The sequence below is a fragment of the Arabidopsis thaliana genome, chromosome 4 (assembly GCF_000001735.4).
Source record: "Arabidopsis thaliana chromosome 4, partial sequence".
Lineage (NCBI taxonomy): Eukaryota > Viridiplantae > Streptophyta > Magnoliopsida > Brassicales > Brassicaceae > Arabidopsis > Arabidopsis thaliana.
This window is the reverse complement of record NC_003075.7, coordinates 11,529,292-11,547,879: the sequence shown is the minus strand read 5'-3', so window position 1 is coordinate 11,547,879 and position 18,588 is coordinate 11,529,292. Positions and strand designations below refer to the sequence as shown.

Sequence of the window (18,588 nt, the reverse complement as noted above, 5' to 3'; positions counted from 1 at the left end):
GTTAATTTATAAGAGAATATGTAACTCTTGAGATTGAGAGATAAAAATACAAATGCAAGAGGCTACTGAATTTTTATATTTTCTATGTATCGTAAGGTGAAGTGGTGATATGTCCCACAGTTCTAAAACGACAAAACAATTCTAGTGAAACGGTCCATGTGATTGACTTGACTTCATTAGCTTTTGTTCCAAAAGAATATGAATATTAATTGTTATTTTTGTTGCAAAAAACTAACCATTTGTAGATAGGAATGTTGTGAAGCTTTTGTTGTTGTTTAATGGAATGATGTTAACTTTCACATTATCTTTCGATGGCTAATCTGACCCGGTCCTAATTAGGTCTTACTCAATTTTCTCCAAATTTATTGCAAGGTGTATGTAGTTTCTTTTTATTTATAAGCAAGGTGACAATTTAAGTTTTCTACCCTTTTACTTTTCTTTTCACAATAAAACTCTTCATGAGCTATTCAATTTCCAATCTCTTTTATTTTGTTCTATAAGAACTAGAATAAACTTGTTTTGAAACAGAAATAGCGACTCAAAAAGCATTTTATGATAATTATTCATGAAAAGAAACCTTTAGTGTTTAATCGTAATTTAAATAGTAGTTACAAAATCAAGAGGGGATGCCACATGATTCAATAACAACGAACAATGGACAGACAATAAGATAACTAATTTGACTAGAAAAATAATCTGATCGGATATTTGGGTCCCATTGTTAGGAGAAATAGTATAACTGGCGCATATAATTAATTTAATGCTGCCATCTAATTATCAAATACTGTTTGATATTTCTATCGTAATTTCAAGGCTCACTTATTATACACTCAAGAGAAAAATATATCATTCTTCAACTAATTTGTCGTTTTTTTTTTTGTTTTTTTTTCGTCTATGTGACACAGTCATTGCAATATATGGTTCATAAGCTAACAGTGGATTAATGTGATTGTTTGCTTTGAATACCATAAAAAATCACTCTAACTTGTTAAAATATTTGATTAATGAAGAACTTCGTTACTAATGACCACAGAAGTTTAGGAATAAAGTATAAACGATTATTACGTAATACAAGAACTAGCCATCAATTATAATGTTATTTTTTGGCACGAAGCTTCCATTTTCCATAGGCAAAGGTTATATAAATGATAAAATGAACAGACATTAATGAACTATAAAGTATAAACCTTCTTCGTCATTTTTAATCATTTTATATTGGACAATACATACAATTCGAAGCTTCACAAGTCCTTATAACCACAAAATATAATAATTCTTCTCCTCTTTTTTTTTCCTTGTCTTTTTGCCAACAATAATATGTGGGTGTAACAGTGCTCTTTATAACCCTCTAGCGCAACAAAACATAAAAGTCGTCGAAATAAAGCAAAGTGCAAAAAAAAAAAAAATTATACAAAGTAAAAGATCAGTTGAAAAAAATAAGTAAAGATTACAATTAAAATTTTAAATCTAAGAAGAACAATAATCAAAATATAATTTCTTTAGAATCGTTACCGGTGGGTGAGTTCGAATGATTATGTTTACGATACCTAAAGAAGTAAATCAAAGTAAAAACCACCAGAAGCGCAACGCCGGAGACGCCGCAGATGATACTCGCCGCAAGAAACACGTGCCTCATCACGTGATCACGTCTGATCCCAGCTCCATCTCGCCACCAAGAATCGTCGTCTCCGCCGTCTGCCGCCGTGGCTTTAGGGAGGAGCTGAGGGTGAGAAGGAGGAGGAGAAGAAGAATGAGAATCTCCAAAGAAGGACTTCATTTTTCCCGGAGGTGAGTGAGATTCTGTCGGTGGTGAGCTGAATTGGTACTGTAAGCCATGATCGGAAGGACGTAATTCTCCGGCGAGTGAGTTTCCGGTGAAGATGACGAGGAATGTTATAGTTAATGGTAAGATCGACGACCAGGAAGATCTAACGCGGTTTAAGAGATGAGCCATGTGAGAGAGAGAGAGAGAATCTTGTTTTTTCTTTTTCTTGTTCTTGTTTAAGTGTAGCTGCTTTATGTGATGTGATTAAGTTTGAACGTCACCGTTTTGACACGAGGTTGTTTTGAATGGTTTGTTGTGGGTCCATAGACCATTGTGTGATTTTCAATTTTTCATCACGGAGTCTCACCGATGTTGATAGGCGAACAAATTTAATGAAGAAAAAGAAAACAATACATTAGTGGTGGAAATTTTTAAAATAAGTAACCAACTCTTAATCACTAAGAAGTGACTTGATTTTGAAGGAGAAAACATTCCATTTTGTCAGGAACTATCCTCGATTTTTAAGTGATGTAAATACTCTCGTCTAATCAATCTAAGCAAGTTTATACAAATGTATAACACATAATAACCAACATAAAAGTTTCATATAGTTAACAAGTCAAGTGCCAATAATCAAATATCAACTTTGACATCTTCAAAGGATTTTAGTGCAATATATGAATCTTCTCCTTACTACGATGTCATTACATATGAGAGTCTAAGAATAATGAACTGAAACTTCAAATCTCTTGGGTAAATTCCTGAAGACAATCCATGAAATGAGTGATGTCGAGTTTTTCCTTCCTAATGTAAACCGGCTCTTCAGACCTGCCATCTCTTTGAGCTGCCATCTCCATAAGAAGGTATAACTGCTTAATTGGAATCTGAAAAAGATGTGATAAACCCGTGGGACAAAATGTTTAGAAACGACGATAATTAATAAAGAAAAGTGTGAATAAGATCAAAATTGTAAGTGAATAAAAAAAGGATATGAGATTGATAGAACAAAAACTTCTCCGACGTTAGCGAGGAAGAGATCGGCGGTTTCGGGAACGGCGAAACGATGGAGATCAAACGGAGAACAATAGGCGAGGTTTGTTAAAGCTAAATCTGACGCCGGTGTGGTCTTCACTGTCATCTTCATGACAAAAGAATAGGAAGAATCAGCCATGATTGTTTTTTGGTTTCCTTCGTTACAAAGATTATTGGTTTATTTGTGGAGTAAGCTAGAATTGTATATATTTATAGTAAGTCTACTACAAAATATTCCCGACAATTGAAAAAGGGAAATAAGTCATCTGACAAATAGTATAACGACACGTACACAAATGTTATGGCAAGTAAAATCGTGAAATTGAAAACTTTCTTTACTTAAATACGGTTTTCCCGGGTAATAAGTAATTTACTACTAATTAGTTACAACGGTCAAGGATGTTTGTGAAAACTTTCTCCTCATTCTCTGATTGGCTAGACTCTTTGTCACTCTTTCTTATTTGGAAATTTTGTGCCGTTCAAATATTATTGGATCTAATGAAAGGAAATTCTACATTTGTTTTTCTTTTGATAAGAATGAAAATTCTACATATTAAGAAAACAAAAAATTCAATGGAATTTAGGAACTTGAGCTTTTTGGATGCTCTAACTTTCATCACGGGACGAGTCCCACTAATATCTACTCTCCAATCTCTATTGCAAAAACTATCAAAAGAAAAAGAAAAAAAAAAGTTTATGGACCAATCCTTTGAGTTGGCTACTCTGAAAAGTAATACTCCCTCATATGTTTAGATACCAAAAAATTGAGGAGTTCCAAGTGTTAGCCTTTGATGGGGGTTGAGATACGTCAAGCGGAAGTTGCAAGAACATCCTCAGTAGGAGGCTGCATTGGTTTTTGAGAACGTGGTGGTGGTGGTGGTGGTTGTGGCTTTGGCGGTGGTGGTGGAGGTCTCTTTGGTTTCACCTTATTGACTATCTCAGCTTCAACATCAAACTGCATGATGACAAAAAAATACAGCCACACGGGTTCAGAGAAGTAGAGTGTATTTCCAAACGCATCAAATTATTGAGGTTGAAGCAAGGAAACAAACCTTGTAACCACAGCCTGCTACACATGCGTGAAAGCATTCCTGAATTTAAAAACAGAGTTACATGTACAACAATTAGATACGGTTCAGTCCATTTCTCTTTTTTGAAGAAAAAGATTCATTGTGTGAATTACCTCAGAGTATTTGGCATCTCCAGGAGAACGATCTATAACAGCAGTCCATGGTCTGTCTTTTAGCACAGGATCTTTGTAGCAAATTTCACTGCAGTCTCCTACACCTATAGAGAGTACACTACTATTACACCAATTCATTAACTTGGAAACTTAAACCTGAAAAGCAGAAGATACTCTTCATGAACATGTAATTTCGTTATGTAGGAGACAAGCTTGGTTTTTATGATGTTCCATAGTGAGGACAAATCTAACCGCTCATCATTTCATCAACAGTTTCGTTACAGATTACAAAGAATTAAAAAGAAATGCTTACAATCTTCCCATGAGTCACTATCGGCATCACATCCCTTTTTGCAGAATACTCTCCCTACACAGATTCAGGAATTACATTAGTGCTATGGAAAAAATGTCATACAACAACATGGAGGATAAACACTGATGCTAAAGCTGAAAAAAAACCCAGATTGCTATGGAAAAAATGTCATACCAAGCATAAGTTCAGCTAGCTTTTGTGCCCATGAATGAAATTCAGAGATCAGAGAATGAAAAGCTTTCATCAGAAAGACAGAAACAGCCAAACCAAGCCCTTTAACTAGCTTAAGCATACATATATGTCAATAGTTCATAGAAGCAACATGGATACAGAAGCATCTTTGATACCGTTACTTTGACTCTCTCCCTTTAAATTTCTTTCAGTTCATAAACTACAACTTATTATCTTCCACTTTCTCCTACTAATTTAACCATTTTCTTAATTACATGATAGAAAAGCTCTAAGAACTCTGCATAATCTCCCTTACTTGTAATCAATATAAATGTTGCCGATTCTTCAATCTACATTATTCAATTACGAGTCAAGATGGATGTTCTTAAATACTTGCAACTACAACTATAAGTTGTCTCTGGACCAATCTAACCAAAGAAGCGATTCTTGACCAAAATGTTTAGTATAATCGTAATGAAGTAGAGTGCACCAACAAATAATTAGGGTTTATGAATCAAGAAATCAATCAACAATCCAATTTACAGATCCCAATTTCAATTCCAAACAACAACAAAAAGAAGAAACACTCGGAAGACTAAATTGACTTTTGAATCAAGAAATCAATCACCAATCCAAATCAGAACCCAATCTATCAGCTCCAACAACAGATTCTTATCATCATCATCGAAAACTAAACCATCAAAAAACAACGGACCACGAACATCAAAACTCAAAAACGAATCCGATTCACACAAATTAAGAGTCCAGATATTACATACATGGAAGCTGCGTAAATGCTGAGTACTTATTCGTGCATTTGCTCCCACACGGCGGCGTCCATTGCTGCGGTATCATCTCTCTCTCCCTTCCTCCGCCTTCACTCTCCGTCTCTCTCTCTCTTCTTCCGAAAATATCGCTGACGCCACAAAAATGTAGCCGGAGACTTTTCTTTATATAGTAAGGGTGTTTCCGTCATTTAACAATCCAAGCTCTCTAACAACCAAACCGATCCTTTTTATAATCCCATTTAATCAAACCGGTTATTGATACAAACCGGTTATTTCCATAAACTTAAGCCGACTTCTCTCTCTCGAGCCTTTATAAACTCACAATCTCACAAAGCCGTCTCATTCTCTGCGTCCTGTCTCTCTCTTTGTCTCCGAGAGCTCGAGTAGTGAAGTTTGCTGTGCTCTAATCTTCAGAGAGTGAGAATAAATGGAGTACAACGAATACGAACCTGAACCTCAATATGTAGAAGACGATGACGATGAGGAGATTACCCAGGAGGACGCGTGGGCTGTTATATCTGCTTATTTCGAAGAGAAAGGTCTCGTTCGTCAACAGCTGGATTCGTTTGATGAGTTTATTCAAAATACTATGCAAGAAATCGTTGATGAGTCTGCTGATATCGAGATCCGACCTGAATCTCAGCATAATCCTGGCCATCAGTCCGATTTTGCGGAGGTTGTTTCCTCGTTTTTGTTTTTTTCTAGGGTTTCTATGGGAATTCGAAATTATGTGCGGGTTTATCGTGTTTGTGGCGGTTTTAAAGTGTTTCGATTTGAGCTTCTACCGTTTGGGTGCGATTAGGGTTTACCTGAATCTTATTGATGTCCCGAGATTGTCTTGTTATTCAATGCTTGAGCTATATGCTGTTCAAGAGTCAAAAAATGATTTTGACTATTGATGTCCGGATATTGACTTTGAGCTGGTAATCTTATTAATGTCCCGAGATTATCTTTGAGTTAATGCTTGAGCTCATCTCTTTCGAGGAGGATTTATAGTATTGGTTGAAACTCAAATCAGTTTTGGCACTATAAAAATGAGTTTGGTATCTTTTTTTGCTGTCCCTTTGGTCTGTTTTCCTGCAGACAGTCTATTGTTAGCCCTTATCTGAGAAGCTTATCTCAATGATTTCCCATGATTATCTTTGTATTCGATGCTTGAGCTCTTCGCTTTTTTGAGGTGTATTTTCAGTGGTTTTGAATATTGGTTAAAGCTTAAATCAGTTTTTAAGTTTTGTTGCAATTAGGGTCTGCCTTTGTCGAGTAGCTAAGCTCATTGATTTTCCGAGATTATCTTTCCATTTAATGCTTGAGCTCTTCGCTTTTTTCAAAGTGTCCTTTCAGTGGTCTTTATTATCGGTTGAAGCTCAAATCATTTTTGACTTTGTGTGAGCTGAGATATAGCTGTTTTGCTATCTGTTTTTCTGTATGTCTGATATAGCTGTTTTCCTGCAGACAATCTACAAGATTAGCTTTGGACAGATTTATCTGAGTAAACCTATGATGACAGAGTCTGATGGAGAGACTGCCACCCTGTTCCCTAAGGCTGCAAGGTTGAGAAATCTCACATACTCTGCGCCTTTGTATGTCGATGTTACTAAGAGAGTTATTAAGAAAGGGCATGATGGTGAAGAAGTTACGGAGACACAGGATTTTACTAAAGTTTTCATTGGAAAGGTGTCCGAACTCAGTTCATTGTGTCACATTTATTTAGGTGTTTCCATGTACTCTACTGTTCTGATAGTAGAAATGTTTTCTTCTTGTTTGATTATTTGCTAGGTTCCCATCATGCTCCGGTCTAGTTACTGTACCTTGTTTCAGAACTCGGAGAAAGACCTGACAGAGCTTGGAGAATGTCCTTATGATCAGGGTGGATACTTCATTATTAATGGCAGTGAAAAGGTTCTGATTGCTCAGGAGAAGATGAGTACGAATCATGTTTATGTGTTCAAGAAAAGGCAGCCAAATAAGTATGCTTATGTTGGTGAAGTCCGTTCTATGGCTGAAAACCAAAATAGGCCTCCAAGCACAATGTTTGTGCGTATGCTTGCTCGTGCTAGTGCAAAAGGGGTAAGAGAAAGCTAATTAGTCTTAACTCTACTATATCCTTCCTCGAAATTTATTCTTTAAATTCTAGATAATGGTAAATAAATTACATTCTATGTTGCAAATGGATGCAGGGTTCATCTGGACAGTATATTCGATGTACTCTTCCATACATCAGAACAGAAATTCCTATTATCATAGTATTTCGTGCACTGGGATTTGTTGCCGATAAGGACATATTGGAACACATCTGCTATGATTTTGCCGATACCCAGATGATGGAGTTGCTCAGGCCTTCCTTGGAAGAAGCTTTCGTTATTCAAAATCAGCTGGTATCCACTTTTTTTTCACTTGGTTAATGACATTTTATTATGCTTGAGGAATTGATCTTGCAATCACTTGATAACTTTCATATTACTTCAGGTTGCACTTGACTATATTGGAAAACGTGGTGCAACTGTTGGTGTAACCAAGGAAAAAAGGATAAAGTATGTGATAATCTAAACCAATTAAGTTGGACATTATGATCTAAGATGTCAACTATTGAGATGTTCACACTGGAGGTTTGCGATTGCAATATTATCATTGCAGGTATGCTAGAGATATCCTTCAGAAAGAAATGCTTCCTCATGTAGGAATTGGGGAGCATTGCGAGACAAAGAAAGCTTACTATTTTGGGTAGGTATTTAACTCACTTGTAATGTTTATAGACTTAACATGTTTCTGTGTTGCTCATATTATGCTATGATCCGTAGGTATATCATACACCGGCTGCTGCTTTGTGCACTTGGCCGAAGGCCAGAAGATGATAGGGATCATTATGGTAACAAAAGGCTGGATCTTGCTGGTCCTTTACTTGGAGGGCTATTTAGAATGGTTTGTTCCCGGCACACAATTATACACTCTTGGGGATTGTTGAGTATCAGTGTTTTTTTTATCTCTTACTGACCTAACATCTTCTCTACATGCAGCTTTTCCGAAAGTTAACAAGGGATGTGAGATCTTATGTTCAAAAGGTATCTTACATAGTTACTCTTTCTCGAGCCAAAGACTTTAGTATTAAGTTGTTATTCTGTGTTTGGAAGTCTGATTCATGTTTCTTTGACAGTGCGTTGACAATGGCAAAGAAGTCAATCTTCAATTTGCCATTAAGGCTAAAACAATTACCTCTGGCCTGAAATATTCTCTTGCTACTGGGAACTGGGGCCAGGCAAACGCTGCTGGCACAAGAGCTGGAGTCTCTCAGGTTAGGATAATTCTATGTTAATTATGTTTTTGAGTTCCAATAATTTCTTGATGTATGTTATCGGGTTTACTGTTTTGGCCTATTATAATTCATTGCATGATTTATATGGCTCTAAAGACTTAACTAACAACAGGTTCTTAACCGGTTGACATATGCTTCGACTTTGTCACATCTGAGGCGTCTCAATTCTCCAATAGGACGTGAAGGTAAAGCCTCGTTCTTTTCCTGCACTTCTATTTTGTCTCTGTGTAACTGTTCGTACAGTTGGTGTATTTTAGTCATGGTTCTCTTTATTATCCACATCCTTGCAATTTAGATTGGCTTGTACTTTTGTTTATCCCACTTGAATCTAATCAAGTCTGATATGCCAGGAAAATTGGCAAAACCAAGACAACTGCACAACTCACAGTGGGGAATGATGTGCCCTGCTGAAACACCTGAAGGACAGGTAAAATTGTTATATTTATAAAATAAGGGTGTTTCGGATTTTATAGTTCCATTGCTCATTGTGGCTTTGCTGTACCAGGCTTGTGGTCTAGTGAAAAACTTGGCTCTCATGGTCTACATAACAGTTGGGTCAGCTGCTTATCCTATATTGGAATTTTTGGAAGAATGGGGTACTGAGAATTTTGAGGTCTGTAGCATTTCACATTCAATTTCTTACCCAACATCTGCCTCCTTGGTTCTTGTGGTTTCCTGAAGGTCTTAACTTGAATATAGGAAATATCTCCATCTGTTATACCCCAAGCCACAAAAATCTTTGTCAATGGAATGTGGGTTGGAGTTCATAGAGATCCTGACATGTTGGTGAAAACGTTGAGACGTTTGAGACGAAGGGTAAGCATGCAGTTTCTTTCACGTTTCCATATATGCTAGTGAAAATATTGCAACTTTATGCAGAAGTGACATATTACTTTTTCCTCTTGCAGGTTGATGTCAACACTGAAGTTGGTGTAGTTAGAGATATCCGTCTTAAAGAGCTCCGGATATACACTGATTATGGACGTTGTAGCCGTCCGTTGTTTATTGTAGATAATCAGAAGCTCTTAATAAAGAAGAGAGATATCTATGCTCTGCAACAAAGGGTAAAATTCTAATTTTTACCTGTTATCAAAGTATCTTTTGTTATAAATTCCATTGTACCAATATTTGTTTTCATAACCCAGGAAAGTGCAGAAGAAGATGGTTGGCATCATCTGGTTGCTAAGGGCTTTATAGAATACATAGACACAGAAGAAGAGGAAACGACCATGATTTCCATGACTATCAGTGTGAGTAATGAAATGAAGATGTGATTAAATGAGTTTGTGGTGCACTAATTTCTGCAGAAATCTTACTCTTATGTTTGTTGTAGGATCTGGTTCAAGCTAGACTCCGCCCAGAAGAGGCTTATACTGAAAACTACACACATTGTGAGATTCACCCATCTCTGATATTGGGGGTCTGTGCTTCAATCATACCATTTCCTGACCATAATCAGGTACCTCTGTCTAAATGACTTTTCTATCAGAAGCGATTTCATTATGTAAATTCAGTTTCATGCTAACTAACCCTTTACTTTTTGATGTATTAGTCACCTCGTAATACATATCAATCTGCCATGGGGAAGCAAGCAATGGGAATTTATGTCACCAACTACCAATTTCGCATGGTATGTTCTAGGCTCTTAATTTGTGGTCTTTCTTGTCAGCTCTTGTTACATCACTCAATATTTTAAAGAAATTATTATTGTTCTGTCAACCAGGATACGTTAGCTTATGTTCTCTATTATCCACAAAAGCCTTTGGTTACTACAAGAGCTATGGAGCATCTTCACTTTAGACAACTTCCAGCAGGAATTGTAAGTTATTTTTGCTAGAAGTTTTTCAGAATTCAGCATTGCTCGTGTATCAAATCTCTCAAATGTTTTTTTTTCTTCTTCTTGTGCAGAATGCTATTGTTGCCATTTCTTGCTATTCTGGATATAATCAAGAAGATTCTGTCATCATGAATCAGTCTTCAATAGATCGTGGTTTCTTTCGATCCTTGTTCTTTCGGTCTTACAGGTGAGTATGCTATACTTTTGGACGTTTGCCTTCGGTCTTTCCATTTATTTATACTGCAATCACGTTTGCTGACAGAGATGAGGAGAAAAAAATGGGGACGCTTGTCAAAGAAGACTTTGGGCGCCCAGACAGAGGAAGTACAATGGTAAGAAAGTAATTGACACATGGTTCATACTTCAGTGGTGCTTTTTGTAAGTGAAGTTTAACACTTGGGTTTCTGCTGCAGGGTATGCGACATGGTTCTTATGATAAACTGGATGATGATGGTCTTGCGCCTCCTGTAAGTTTATAATTTATTGTTCCTTAATTATTTATTATCTGATATGATTAGGTGACTAATGTTAGAAAGCATATCATACAATCTTTTATTTTTGGTATAGGGTACTAGAGTTTCAGGTGAAGATGTTATCATTGGGAAAACCACTCCAATATCTCAAGATGAGGCTCAAGGACAATCATCCCGATACACTAGACGTGATCATAGTATAAGCTTGCGACATAGTGAAACTGGAATGGTGGATCAGGTAACTTTGGCTTTTCCTTGCAGTTAAGGGTTTAGAAAGTTTCAGGATTGAAATATGAAACTGATCAATTCTTGTAACTTCGTGTAGGTGTTATTGACTACAAATGCAGATGGTTTGAGGTTTGTGAAAGTGAGGGTCAGATCCGTGCGGATTCCTCAAATTGGAGACAAATTTAGTAGTAGACACGGTCAGAAGGGAACTGTTGGCATGACCTACACGCAGGAGGATATGCCATGGACGATTGAAGGGGTCACTCCGGACATTATTGTGAATCCACATGCTATTCCGTCTCGAATGACAATTGGACAGCTAATTGAGTGCATCATGGGAAAAGTGGCAGCTCACATGGGAAAAGAAGGAGATGCTACTCCCTTTACAGATGTCACGGTAACTTGCATTTTCCTTAGCTGCTTAGTTAGCATTGGGCTTGGTATTATTAGTTTTGACCAATGTTGTGTCGTTAGGTGGATAATATAAGCAAAGCCCTTCATAAGTGTGGGTACCAAATGCGTGGATTTGAGAGAATGTACAATGGTCACACGGGCAGACCACTCACAGCTATGATATTCCTTGGACCAACATATTACCAAAGATTGAAGCATATGGTTGATGACAAGATTCACTCGCGTGGACGAGGTCCGGTGCAAATCTTAACAAGACAACCAGCTGAAGGGCGATCACGTGATGGTGGTCTCCGTTTTGGAGAAATGGAGCGCGATTGCATGATTGCACATGGTGCTGCTCACTTTTTGAAAGAGAGGCTGTTTGATCAGAGTGATGCGTATAGGGTACATGTGTGTGAAGTCTGCGGGCTCATTGCCATTGCAAATCTGAAGAAGAATTCTTTTGAATGCAGAGGTTGCAAGAACAAAACAGATATTGTTCAGGTAAACATAAACTGTTGTGCAAGTGGTTCATATTCATCTTTATCTCTTTCATGCTCATTTGTCTGATGTCATTTCATCTAAATATTCTCAGGTATACATTCCATATGCTTGCAAATTACTCTTTCAAGAGCTTATGTCAATGGCTATTGCACCAAGGATGCTCACTAAACACCTGAAATCGGCTAAAGGCAGACAGTGAGGAGCTTGCAATCTGATTTTGTAGAAACTTGAACTTTCCTTCTCTCTTGGTCATAGCTTTGTAACAATACTAAATTTACAAATTTGTGTAATATTTCTGTACTAATTCTTAAAGCTAGAAAGGTACCTTATAAGATATATTTATGGATTCTTTAGTAAATTTGCTGCTCCTAATTATTCTCATGGGGCATCCGTATGGGGATTCACTTTGTTTCCTTCTGCTTTCATCATCATTGTGCCTTATCGATGAGCTCAACATTGCGAAATCCATTCAATAGCTGTTTCAAACATTAATGATATCTTTTCTATGGTTTTCTCTATTCCTTCAATATTAGTAGCTGCAGCATATGCACTGAGACGAATACTAAGAGTAAATTGGTCAAAAGAGACTCCATTCTTCTCCATTTCAAGCATCAGATCATCTAATTTTCCATGCACATTCATCTGATTATACATATTCATCATACGATTGTAACAACGTGTGTCCATGGAAACACACGCTTCCTTCATGGCTTCCACAAGCTTCTCAGCTTACGATATTAGCAGCTAAGAAGACTAGAAAAGACCGCAATAATCTTTGGGAATGTTATCAAAGAAAACCTCTGCTTCTCCAAGTCCACAGACTCTTGATATCAAGTTTATGCGTGTACCAAAAGCTTGATAAAACATAGTTTTTTTTTTTTTTTTTCCTCAAAACATAGCTTTTATTTGAGAGTTAAAATGTTCAATAGAAAGATTCAGGTGTAAATTAGATAATAATAAAAGTTTTGAGGCTTAATATGCAATTATCATAAACTTTCAACCTTTATTTGTATTTTTTCATTTTTGTAAAGTCTCAATCTTTGACTATCTTCTTCGCCGGAACCGATGAATATACTGAGACGAATTCCGGCGAATTTGATTGCGAGCAGATATTACTACACTAACAGAGTAAAAAAGACGACACTTTACTCAAAAATCAGTCCTTTAGGAGACCCAAAATCAAGTGTTTACCCAGAACTCCAAAACTGGGTTCAATGCGGTAAAAAAGTCTCTGTTGCTGAACTTATTCGCATCGTTCACGATCTTCGTAGACGCAAACGCTTCCTCCACGCTCTCGAGGTAAGTAATTCTATACAAATCAAGTCTCTTTCCCTCTTTACACCGAGAAAAAAAACTAAACTTTAGAATTTTTCAAATTCAGGTTTCGAAATGGATGAATGAGACTGGTGTATGTGTGTTCTCTCCGACAGAACACGCGGTTCATCTTGATCTTATTGGTAGAGTTTATGGATTTGTCACTGCAGAAGAGTATTTTGAGAATCTTAAGGAACAGTATAAGAATGATAAGACTTATGGAGCTCTTTTGAATTGTTACGTTAGGCAACAGAATGTTGAGAAGTCTCTGTTGCATTTTGAGAAGATGAAGGAGATGGGTTTTGTTACTTCGTCTCTTACTTACAATAACATTATGTGTCTTTACACGAATATTGGTCAGCACGAGAAAGTTCCTAAGGTTTTGGAGGAGATGAAGGAAGAGAATGTTGCTCCGGATAACTATAGTTATAGGATATGTATTAATGCTTTTGGTGCTATGTATGATCTTGAGAGGATTGGTGGGACCTTGAGAGATATGGAGAGACGACAGGATATTACTATGGATTGGAACACTTATGCGGTTGCGGCTAAGTTTTATATTGATGGTGGTGATTGTGATAGAGCGGTTGAGCTTTTGAAGATGTCGGAGAATAGATTGGAGAAGAAAGATGGTGAAGGTTACAATCATCTCATTACGCTTTATGCTAGGTTAGGGAAGAAGATAGAGGTTTTAAGGTTATGGGATTTGGAGAAAGATGTGTGTAAAAGGAGAATAAATCAGGACTATCTTACTGTGTTGCAGTCGCTTGTGAAGATTGATGCTTTAGTTGAGGCTGAGGAAGTACTTACGGAATGGAAATCATCGGGGAACTGTTATGATTTTCGAGTGCCTAACACTGTGATTCGTGGTTACATTGGAAAAAGTATGGAGGAGAAGGCAGAAGCGATGCTTGAAGATTTAGCAAGAAGAGGGAAAGCTACTACACCAGAATCTTGGGAACTTGTGGCTACTGCTTATGCGGAAAAGGGTACTTTAGAAAATGCTTTCAAGTGTATGAAAACTGCCTTAGGTGTAGAAGTGGGTAGCAGAAAATGGAGACCTGGATTGACGCTGGTTACAAGTGTTTTGAGTTGGGTCGGGGATGAAGGAAGTTTGAAAGAAGTAGAAAGCTTTGTTGCATCTCTTAGGAATTGTATCGGTGTGAACAAACAGATGTATCATGCTCTTGTCAAGGCTGATATAAGAGAAGGCGGACGTAACATTGATACTCTGTTGCAGCGTATGAAAGATGACAAAATTGAAATCGATGAAGAAACCACAGTGATTCTCAGCACAAGAAGTCCATGCTAAAAGTTTCTTATTCTTCCTTGACGTGATGATACCAAAGATGTCTTCTGAGACAAGGATTTAGGAATGTGATTTCTTAACGGTTGAGTCTTCCTTCAGCAATACTTATTAGTACCAAATGTACCAAAATTTTATTTTGTTAAGAACACTCTCTAGACTCTGTTTTCATAGCATCTATAGAACAGTCTACAAGAGAATCCTCTGTTCTTTTTTCAAATGCAGTGTACTATCATATTGAATCAGCAGAAGGCAAAGTTAGAGCTTTGGCAATTTGGTTCCATTTTTATTGAAGTTTATATTCACTCTATAACAATTTGCTTTCCCACAAAACTGTAGATATTACACAACCTAAAACAGTTAAGAACAAGATAAATGAATTGTATGACAACAAAACTGTGTGTCTATATATGTATTGTCAAGAGTCATTGGTATTGTGTTGCTCACCAGCTTGTTGAAGCTCTACAACTTTCTCATATCCCACATATTCTCTGAATCTCTTTGGAATGAAACAACGACCACCGAATCTCTGCTGCAAGAAAATCAGAAACGCAAAGAGGAAACCGATGCAGAGGATAATAATATCCCATGCCGTAGAGTAATAATCCATTTTGTGGTTTGCATAAATGAATGACCAATCAAGAATCTTCCCGTAGCTGTGACTTCTATACAGATCATAAGCATGAGGAAGCAATCGAACAAAGCTGTTTCCAACGTAAAACAAAGCAGCAAGAGGCTTCAAGTCCGAGTTGCTGAAACCGTTGAAGAGTATTTGAGGAAGGAGGAATGCGTCAAGCATCAAACCTCCATAAGATTTTAGATCTTTCCACAAAGGAGGACGTTGAAATGAGCGTTTCAGGTTCACTGGACGGTATAAGAGATTCCGAGCTTGCGGTTTTCCTATGTATACTATTCTTTTAGGAGTTCTATTACGGTTCACTAACCAAGCAATCAATCCACCGGTGATGTAGAGAGGTAAACACACATAAGAAACCTTCTTCTCTGCTTTCCACACATCTTCACGGTGATGATGGTCTCCGGTTTTTCTAGCAGTCCAAGCTAGTTGGAGAAGACGGCACTCGAGTAAGAAAGCTATCAGTGTCACTATCCGCACCACAATTTCCTTGGCTTCGAGCCATCTGTCGTTCTCAAAGAACAAGTTTCGCTGGTTATGGCTGCCTTTAAAGAGTTCTTCAAAGTTTAACAGCAGAGGAATCATGTGACCTAATGTAATAAGTATCAGCATTGCAACGGAGATGAAAGGAAGTGCTTCCTGGTGTTGCTTCATATGGTAGAGTTGCATACCCAAGAAGAGACATGAAAGTGTATTGGAAACTAAAACCATAGCAACCTCCAAATCCATTCTCCAAACAGATTCTTTCGCTTGATGAACATAGATGGACCTCGACAAAACCTCCATACGTCCAACATAAAGCGGATCTGTCTTTTCCCGTGTGCTTTTGATGGTTCCCTTTAAACGGTCATCGCTTCTCGAATCAATTGGAGAAAAGTTAATCTTGATTGCAAGACTGCAATCCACAGTCTCGTTTTGTATAGCCACTGTGTTTTTTAGCCTAACTGATTGACATCCTACCATGCATAGCTCACCTGTATCCCTATCATATGTTCCCTCAGCGTAGATATCTCCACGAGATTCGGAATTTGGATTCAAAGAACGGATTCTATAAGTGATATTTGTAAAGCTTTTAGTGACACTGTTGACATTCATAGGGATTCCAGTTAGCCCAACCCCTTGCCCACGAACCAAAAGATCCCGATACAAACGGTCTCCCACAAAGTAAGGACTTGCACGGGCAGTTCTCAAGACATTACCTTCTCCAGAATATTTGACTGACATGACAAATCTCATGTCTGAAGTTTGAGCATCAGGGTAATGGTTTCCTTTCCTTTTGGGGCGACTCTTGCCAGCCCCGCATAACTTACCCACTCTCTCGCTTTCTGTATACTCATATCTCAGACTCGGGAAACGCCACAGTTGATCGTTTAGGCTCGAGAACTCAATTCTTCTGAAATAGCTTGGATCACTCTCTGCTTGGGCACTCCAAAGCTCCCCAACTACTGGAGCCATGCTTTTAATCGACAAGATAGCAGGAAATCTCAAACTTAACCTCAGGGAACAATCATCAACCACAGCATTACTCAAAGAATCCGAGAAATTCAAGATCCTGCACGCAACACCACAGAACCTATTCCTCTCTACATCCCAACTTCCCTCTGCAACCAAACTGGTTCTCGGATCAAATGGAAACAAACTACTATAACCGCTCATGTTACTAAATGACAAAAGCATTCGCATCTTCTCCCCATCACACAGAAACGATAACATCGACATAAAACCCGGTGTGTACTCTACATCACTTCCAAAAGGACTACAACTATGGTCAACCCCACAATCATTTCTATACATCAAACCAAACACATGACTTCTACCTTCAAATACTTTACACATTCCTCCCAAAACATTCTCTAACGACAAACTCTCTCCACCATTTACCCCACAATCCAACTTCGATTGCTCTAACAACTTATACTCATAGTTCAAAGGAGTGTTTCTTGCACCAAGAATCAAAACCGTTTTAAATTCACTTAGGCTATCCACGCTCTCTAACACTCCCTTAACCAAACTTCCATAGATATTAGACTCCTTGGAATAGTTAAGCATAAGACGAGCATCAAAGATCTTCAAACGAGTACCTTCCACAGATAAAACTTGAGTTGATCCAACCATACAAACTTGTCCTGTAGATTCCGACCAAAACCCGTAAAAATCGAAACTTGCTCCTCCCCAAGAGCTACGTCCGTCGATCTGCATTACCTGAAGCTTTTTCTGGCCAAAATCGCCGCCGTAATAAGAAGAAGAAGCAGAGGTTTTGGAGATTTGTAAAGTCAATTTCGCTTCCACCTTGTAAATCTTCCCATCTCCCAAAGTTTTACGGATTGATTTGGGTCTAAATCTAGCTGATTTAACATCACCATTCTGTGATTGAAACCGATTGAAGAACAAGTCGCCGCCGGAGAAGAAGCTGACATCGAAAGCAAGCGATGCGTGGCTGAATACAGCGGAGGGAGATGGGTCGATCGGAGACTCTGGAACTATGTGGTTGCAGTGATCGGAATAAGGGATTCGTGGAGCTATGAAAGAGTGAGGATTCACTAAGGATGCAACGGTGAGTGAAGTTGCAGAGGTGGTAAGAAAGAGGAGGAAGAAGAGAGAAGGGTATGATTGTAAATAAAGGAATATTGAAGGGTGGTTTGAAGATGAAGAGGATGGCCAAAAAGTCGCCATTGTTACGGAGAAAGTGAGAAGCTTTTACATGCTCTGTTTCTTCCTCCTTCCTTCCCTTCTTTCCGCGGTTTCTAGATCCGATTACTTCAAAGCTAATAACTTTTTTTCAATTAGTTTGTTATAAAATTTATAGTTAAATAACAAATAATTCAAAACATTTTCTTTGATCAAAGAATTTAAAACATCAATGAATAAAATAAAGTTGATTAATATTACCATATAACTTTGATTATGTTGCAAAAAAAAAAATTGGTTTAGGTGTAAACTATGAATAATTTAATTTTATATATAGTGTTATAACAATCATCTATATTTACAGAATATTCAAATGTAACATTATGAGCTGAGGGAAGTTAGAAAATTAAATTATATATTTTTAAAAGTATACGTATTTACTATTTAAGGTTAACATTTTCTTTCAATGAGCATGATATTTTATAAATAGAAAAAAAAAAAACGATTCTACCTAGTTAAAAATGTTGCAACTACATGTTCCTATATATATGTAAAATTGTTTTGAACCAAAAAAAAAGAGCTATATGTAAAATTGTAAATCCAAAACATCTTAACCAAAGCTTTTGCTAATTACCTAAATTGTTGCATCCGCTGATATTTGTGAATTTTTTAATCTAATTTATTTATATTTTTCTTATAACGTTGAGCA

General features: G+C 37.4%; 5 protein-coding genes and 1 pseudogene across 8 annotated transcripts; 2 read left to right on the top strand and 4 right to left on the bottom strand.

The window, feature by feature from the left end:
- Positions 1 to 1,163: 1,163 nt before the first annotated feature.
- AT4G21740 (uncharacterized protein) lies at positions 1,164 to 2,249 on the bottom strand. The gene has a single exon (NM_118294.3). The coding sequence runs from the start codon at positions 1,952 to 1,954 to the stop codon at positions 1,484 to 1,486; it is 471 nt and encodes a 156-aa protein (NP_193905.1). The 5' UTR covers positions 1,955 to 2,249; the 3' UTR covers positions 1,164 to 1,483.
- A 62-nt stretch (positions 2,250 to 2,311) lies between these two features.
- AT4G21730 lies at positions 2,312 to 2,993 on the bottom strand (annotated as a pseudogene). Its single transcript has 2 exons — positions 2,787 to 2,993; positions 2,312 to 2,649 (listed from the first exon to the last, which is right to left on the bottom strand).
- Positions 2,994 to 3,222: 229 nt separating this feature from the next.
- On the bottom strand, positions 3,223 to 5,450 carry AT4G21720 (defensin-like protein). Of its 3 annotated transcripts, none has more exons than NM_001203861.2 (5): positions 5,244 to 5,450; positions 4,294 to 4,347; positions 3,981 to 4,136; positions 3,850 to 3,888; positions 3,223 to 3,752 (listed from the first exon to the last, which is right to left on the bottom strand). In NM_001203861.2, exons 3-5 carry the CDS (start codon positions 4,116 to 4,118, stop codon positions 3,606 to 3,608), a joined length of 324 nt encoding a protein of 107 aa, NP_001190790.1. In that variant the 5' UTR covers positions 4,119 to 4,136; positions 4,294 to 4,347; positions 5,244 to 5,450; the 3' UTR covers positions 3,223 to 3,605. The 3 variants fall into 3 exon arrangements, with proteins under 3 accessions (NP_001190790.1, NP_193903.1, NP_001328118.1); NM_118292.4 differs by having other exon boundaries at positions 3,981 to 4,084; NM_001341509.1 differs by having other exon boundaries at positions 3,981 to 4,347.
- Positions 5,451 to 5,474: 24 nt separating this feature from the next.
- NRPB2 (DNA-directed RNA polymerase family protein) lies at positions 5,475 to 12,476 on the top strand. Its single transcript, NM_118291.4, has 25 exons — positions 5,475 to 5,928; positions 6,705 to 6,926; positions 7,029 to 7,319; positions 7,430 to 7,627; positions 7,719 to 7,783; positions 7,887 to 7,973; positions 8,051 to 8,171; positions 8,267 to 8,311; positions 8,404 to 8,541; positions 8,675 to 8,747; positions 8,913 to 8,989; positions 9,068 to 9,175; positions 9,262 to 9,378; positions 9,471 to 9,626; positions 9,708 to 9,812; positions 9,896 to 10,021; positions 10,115 to 10,192; positions 10,286 to 10,381; positions 10,471 to 10,586; positions 10,662 to 10,731; positions 10,813 to 10,866; positions 10,967 to 11,110; positions 11,198 to 11,497; positions 11,575 to 11,997; positions 12,089 to 12,476. Exons 1-25 carry the CDS (start codon positions 5,680 to 5,682, stop codon positions 12,194 to 12,196), a joined length of 3,567 nt encoding a protein of 1,188 aa, NP_193902.1. The 5' UTR covers positions 5,475 to 5,679; the 3' UTR covers positions 12,197 to 12,476.
- Positions 12,477 to 13,012: 536 nt separating this feature from the next.
- AT4G21705 (Tetratricopeptide repeat (TPR)-like superfamily protein) lies at positions 13,013 to 14,909 on the top strand. Its single transcript, NM_148369.3, has 2 exons — positions 13,013 to 13,296; positions 13,379 to 14,909. Exons 1-2 carry the CDS (start codon positions 13,063 to 13,065, stop codon positions 14,621 to 14,623), a joined length of 1,479 nt encoding a protein of 492 aa, NP_680735.1. The 5' UTR covers positions 13,013 to 13,062; the 3' UTR covers positions 14,624 to 14,909.
- Positions 14,910 to 15,001: 92 nt separating this feature from the next.
- Positions 15,002 to 17,924, bottom strand: AT4G21700 (DUF2921 family protein, putative (DUF2921); the record flags this gene model as incomplete). Its single annotated transcript, NM_118290.2, has 1 exon — positions 15,002 to 17,924. One exon carries the CDS (start codon positions 17,922 to 17,924, stop codon positions 15,036 to 15,038), a length of 2,889 nt encoding a protein of 962 aa, NP_193901.1. The 3' UTR covers positions 15,002 to 15,035.
- Positions 17,925 to 18,588: the final 664 nt, after the last annotated feature.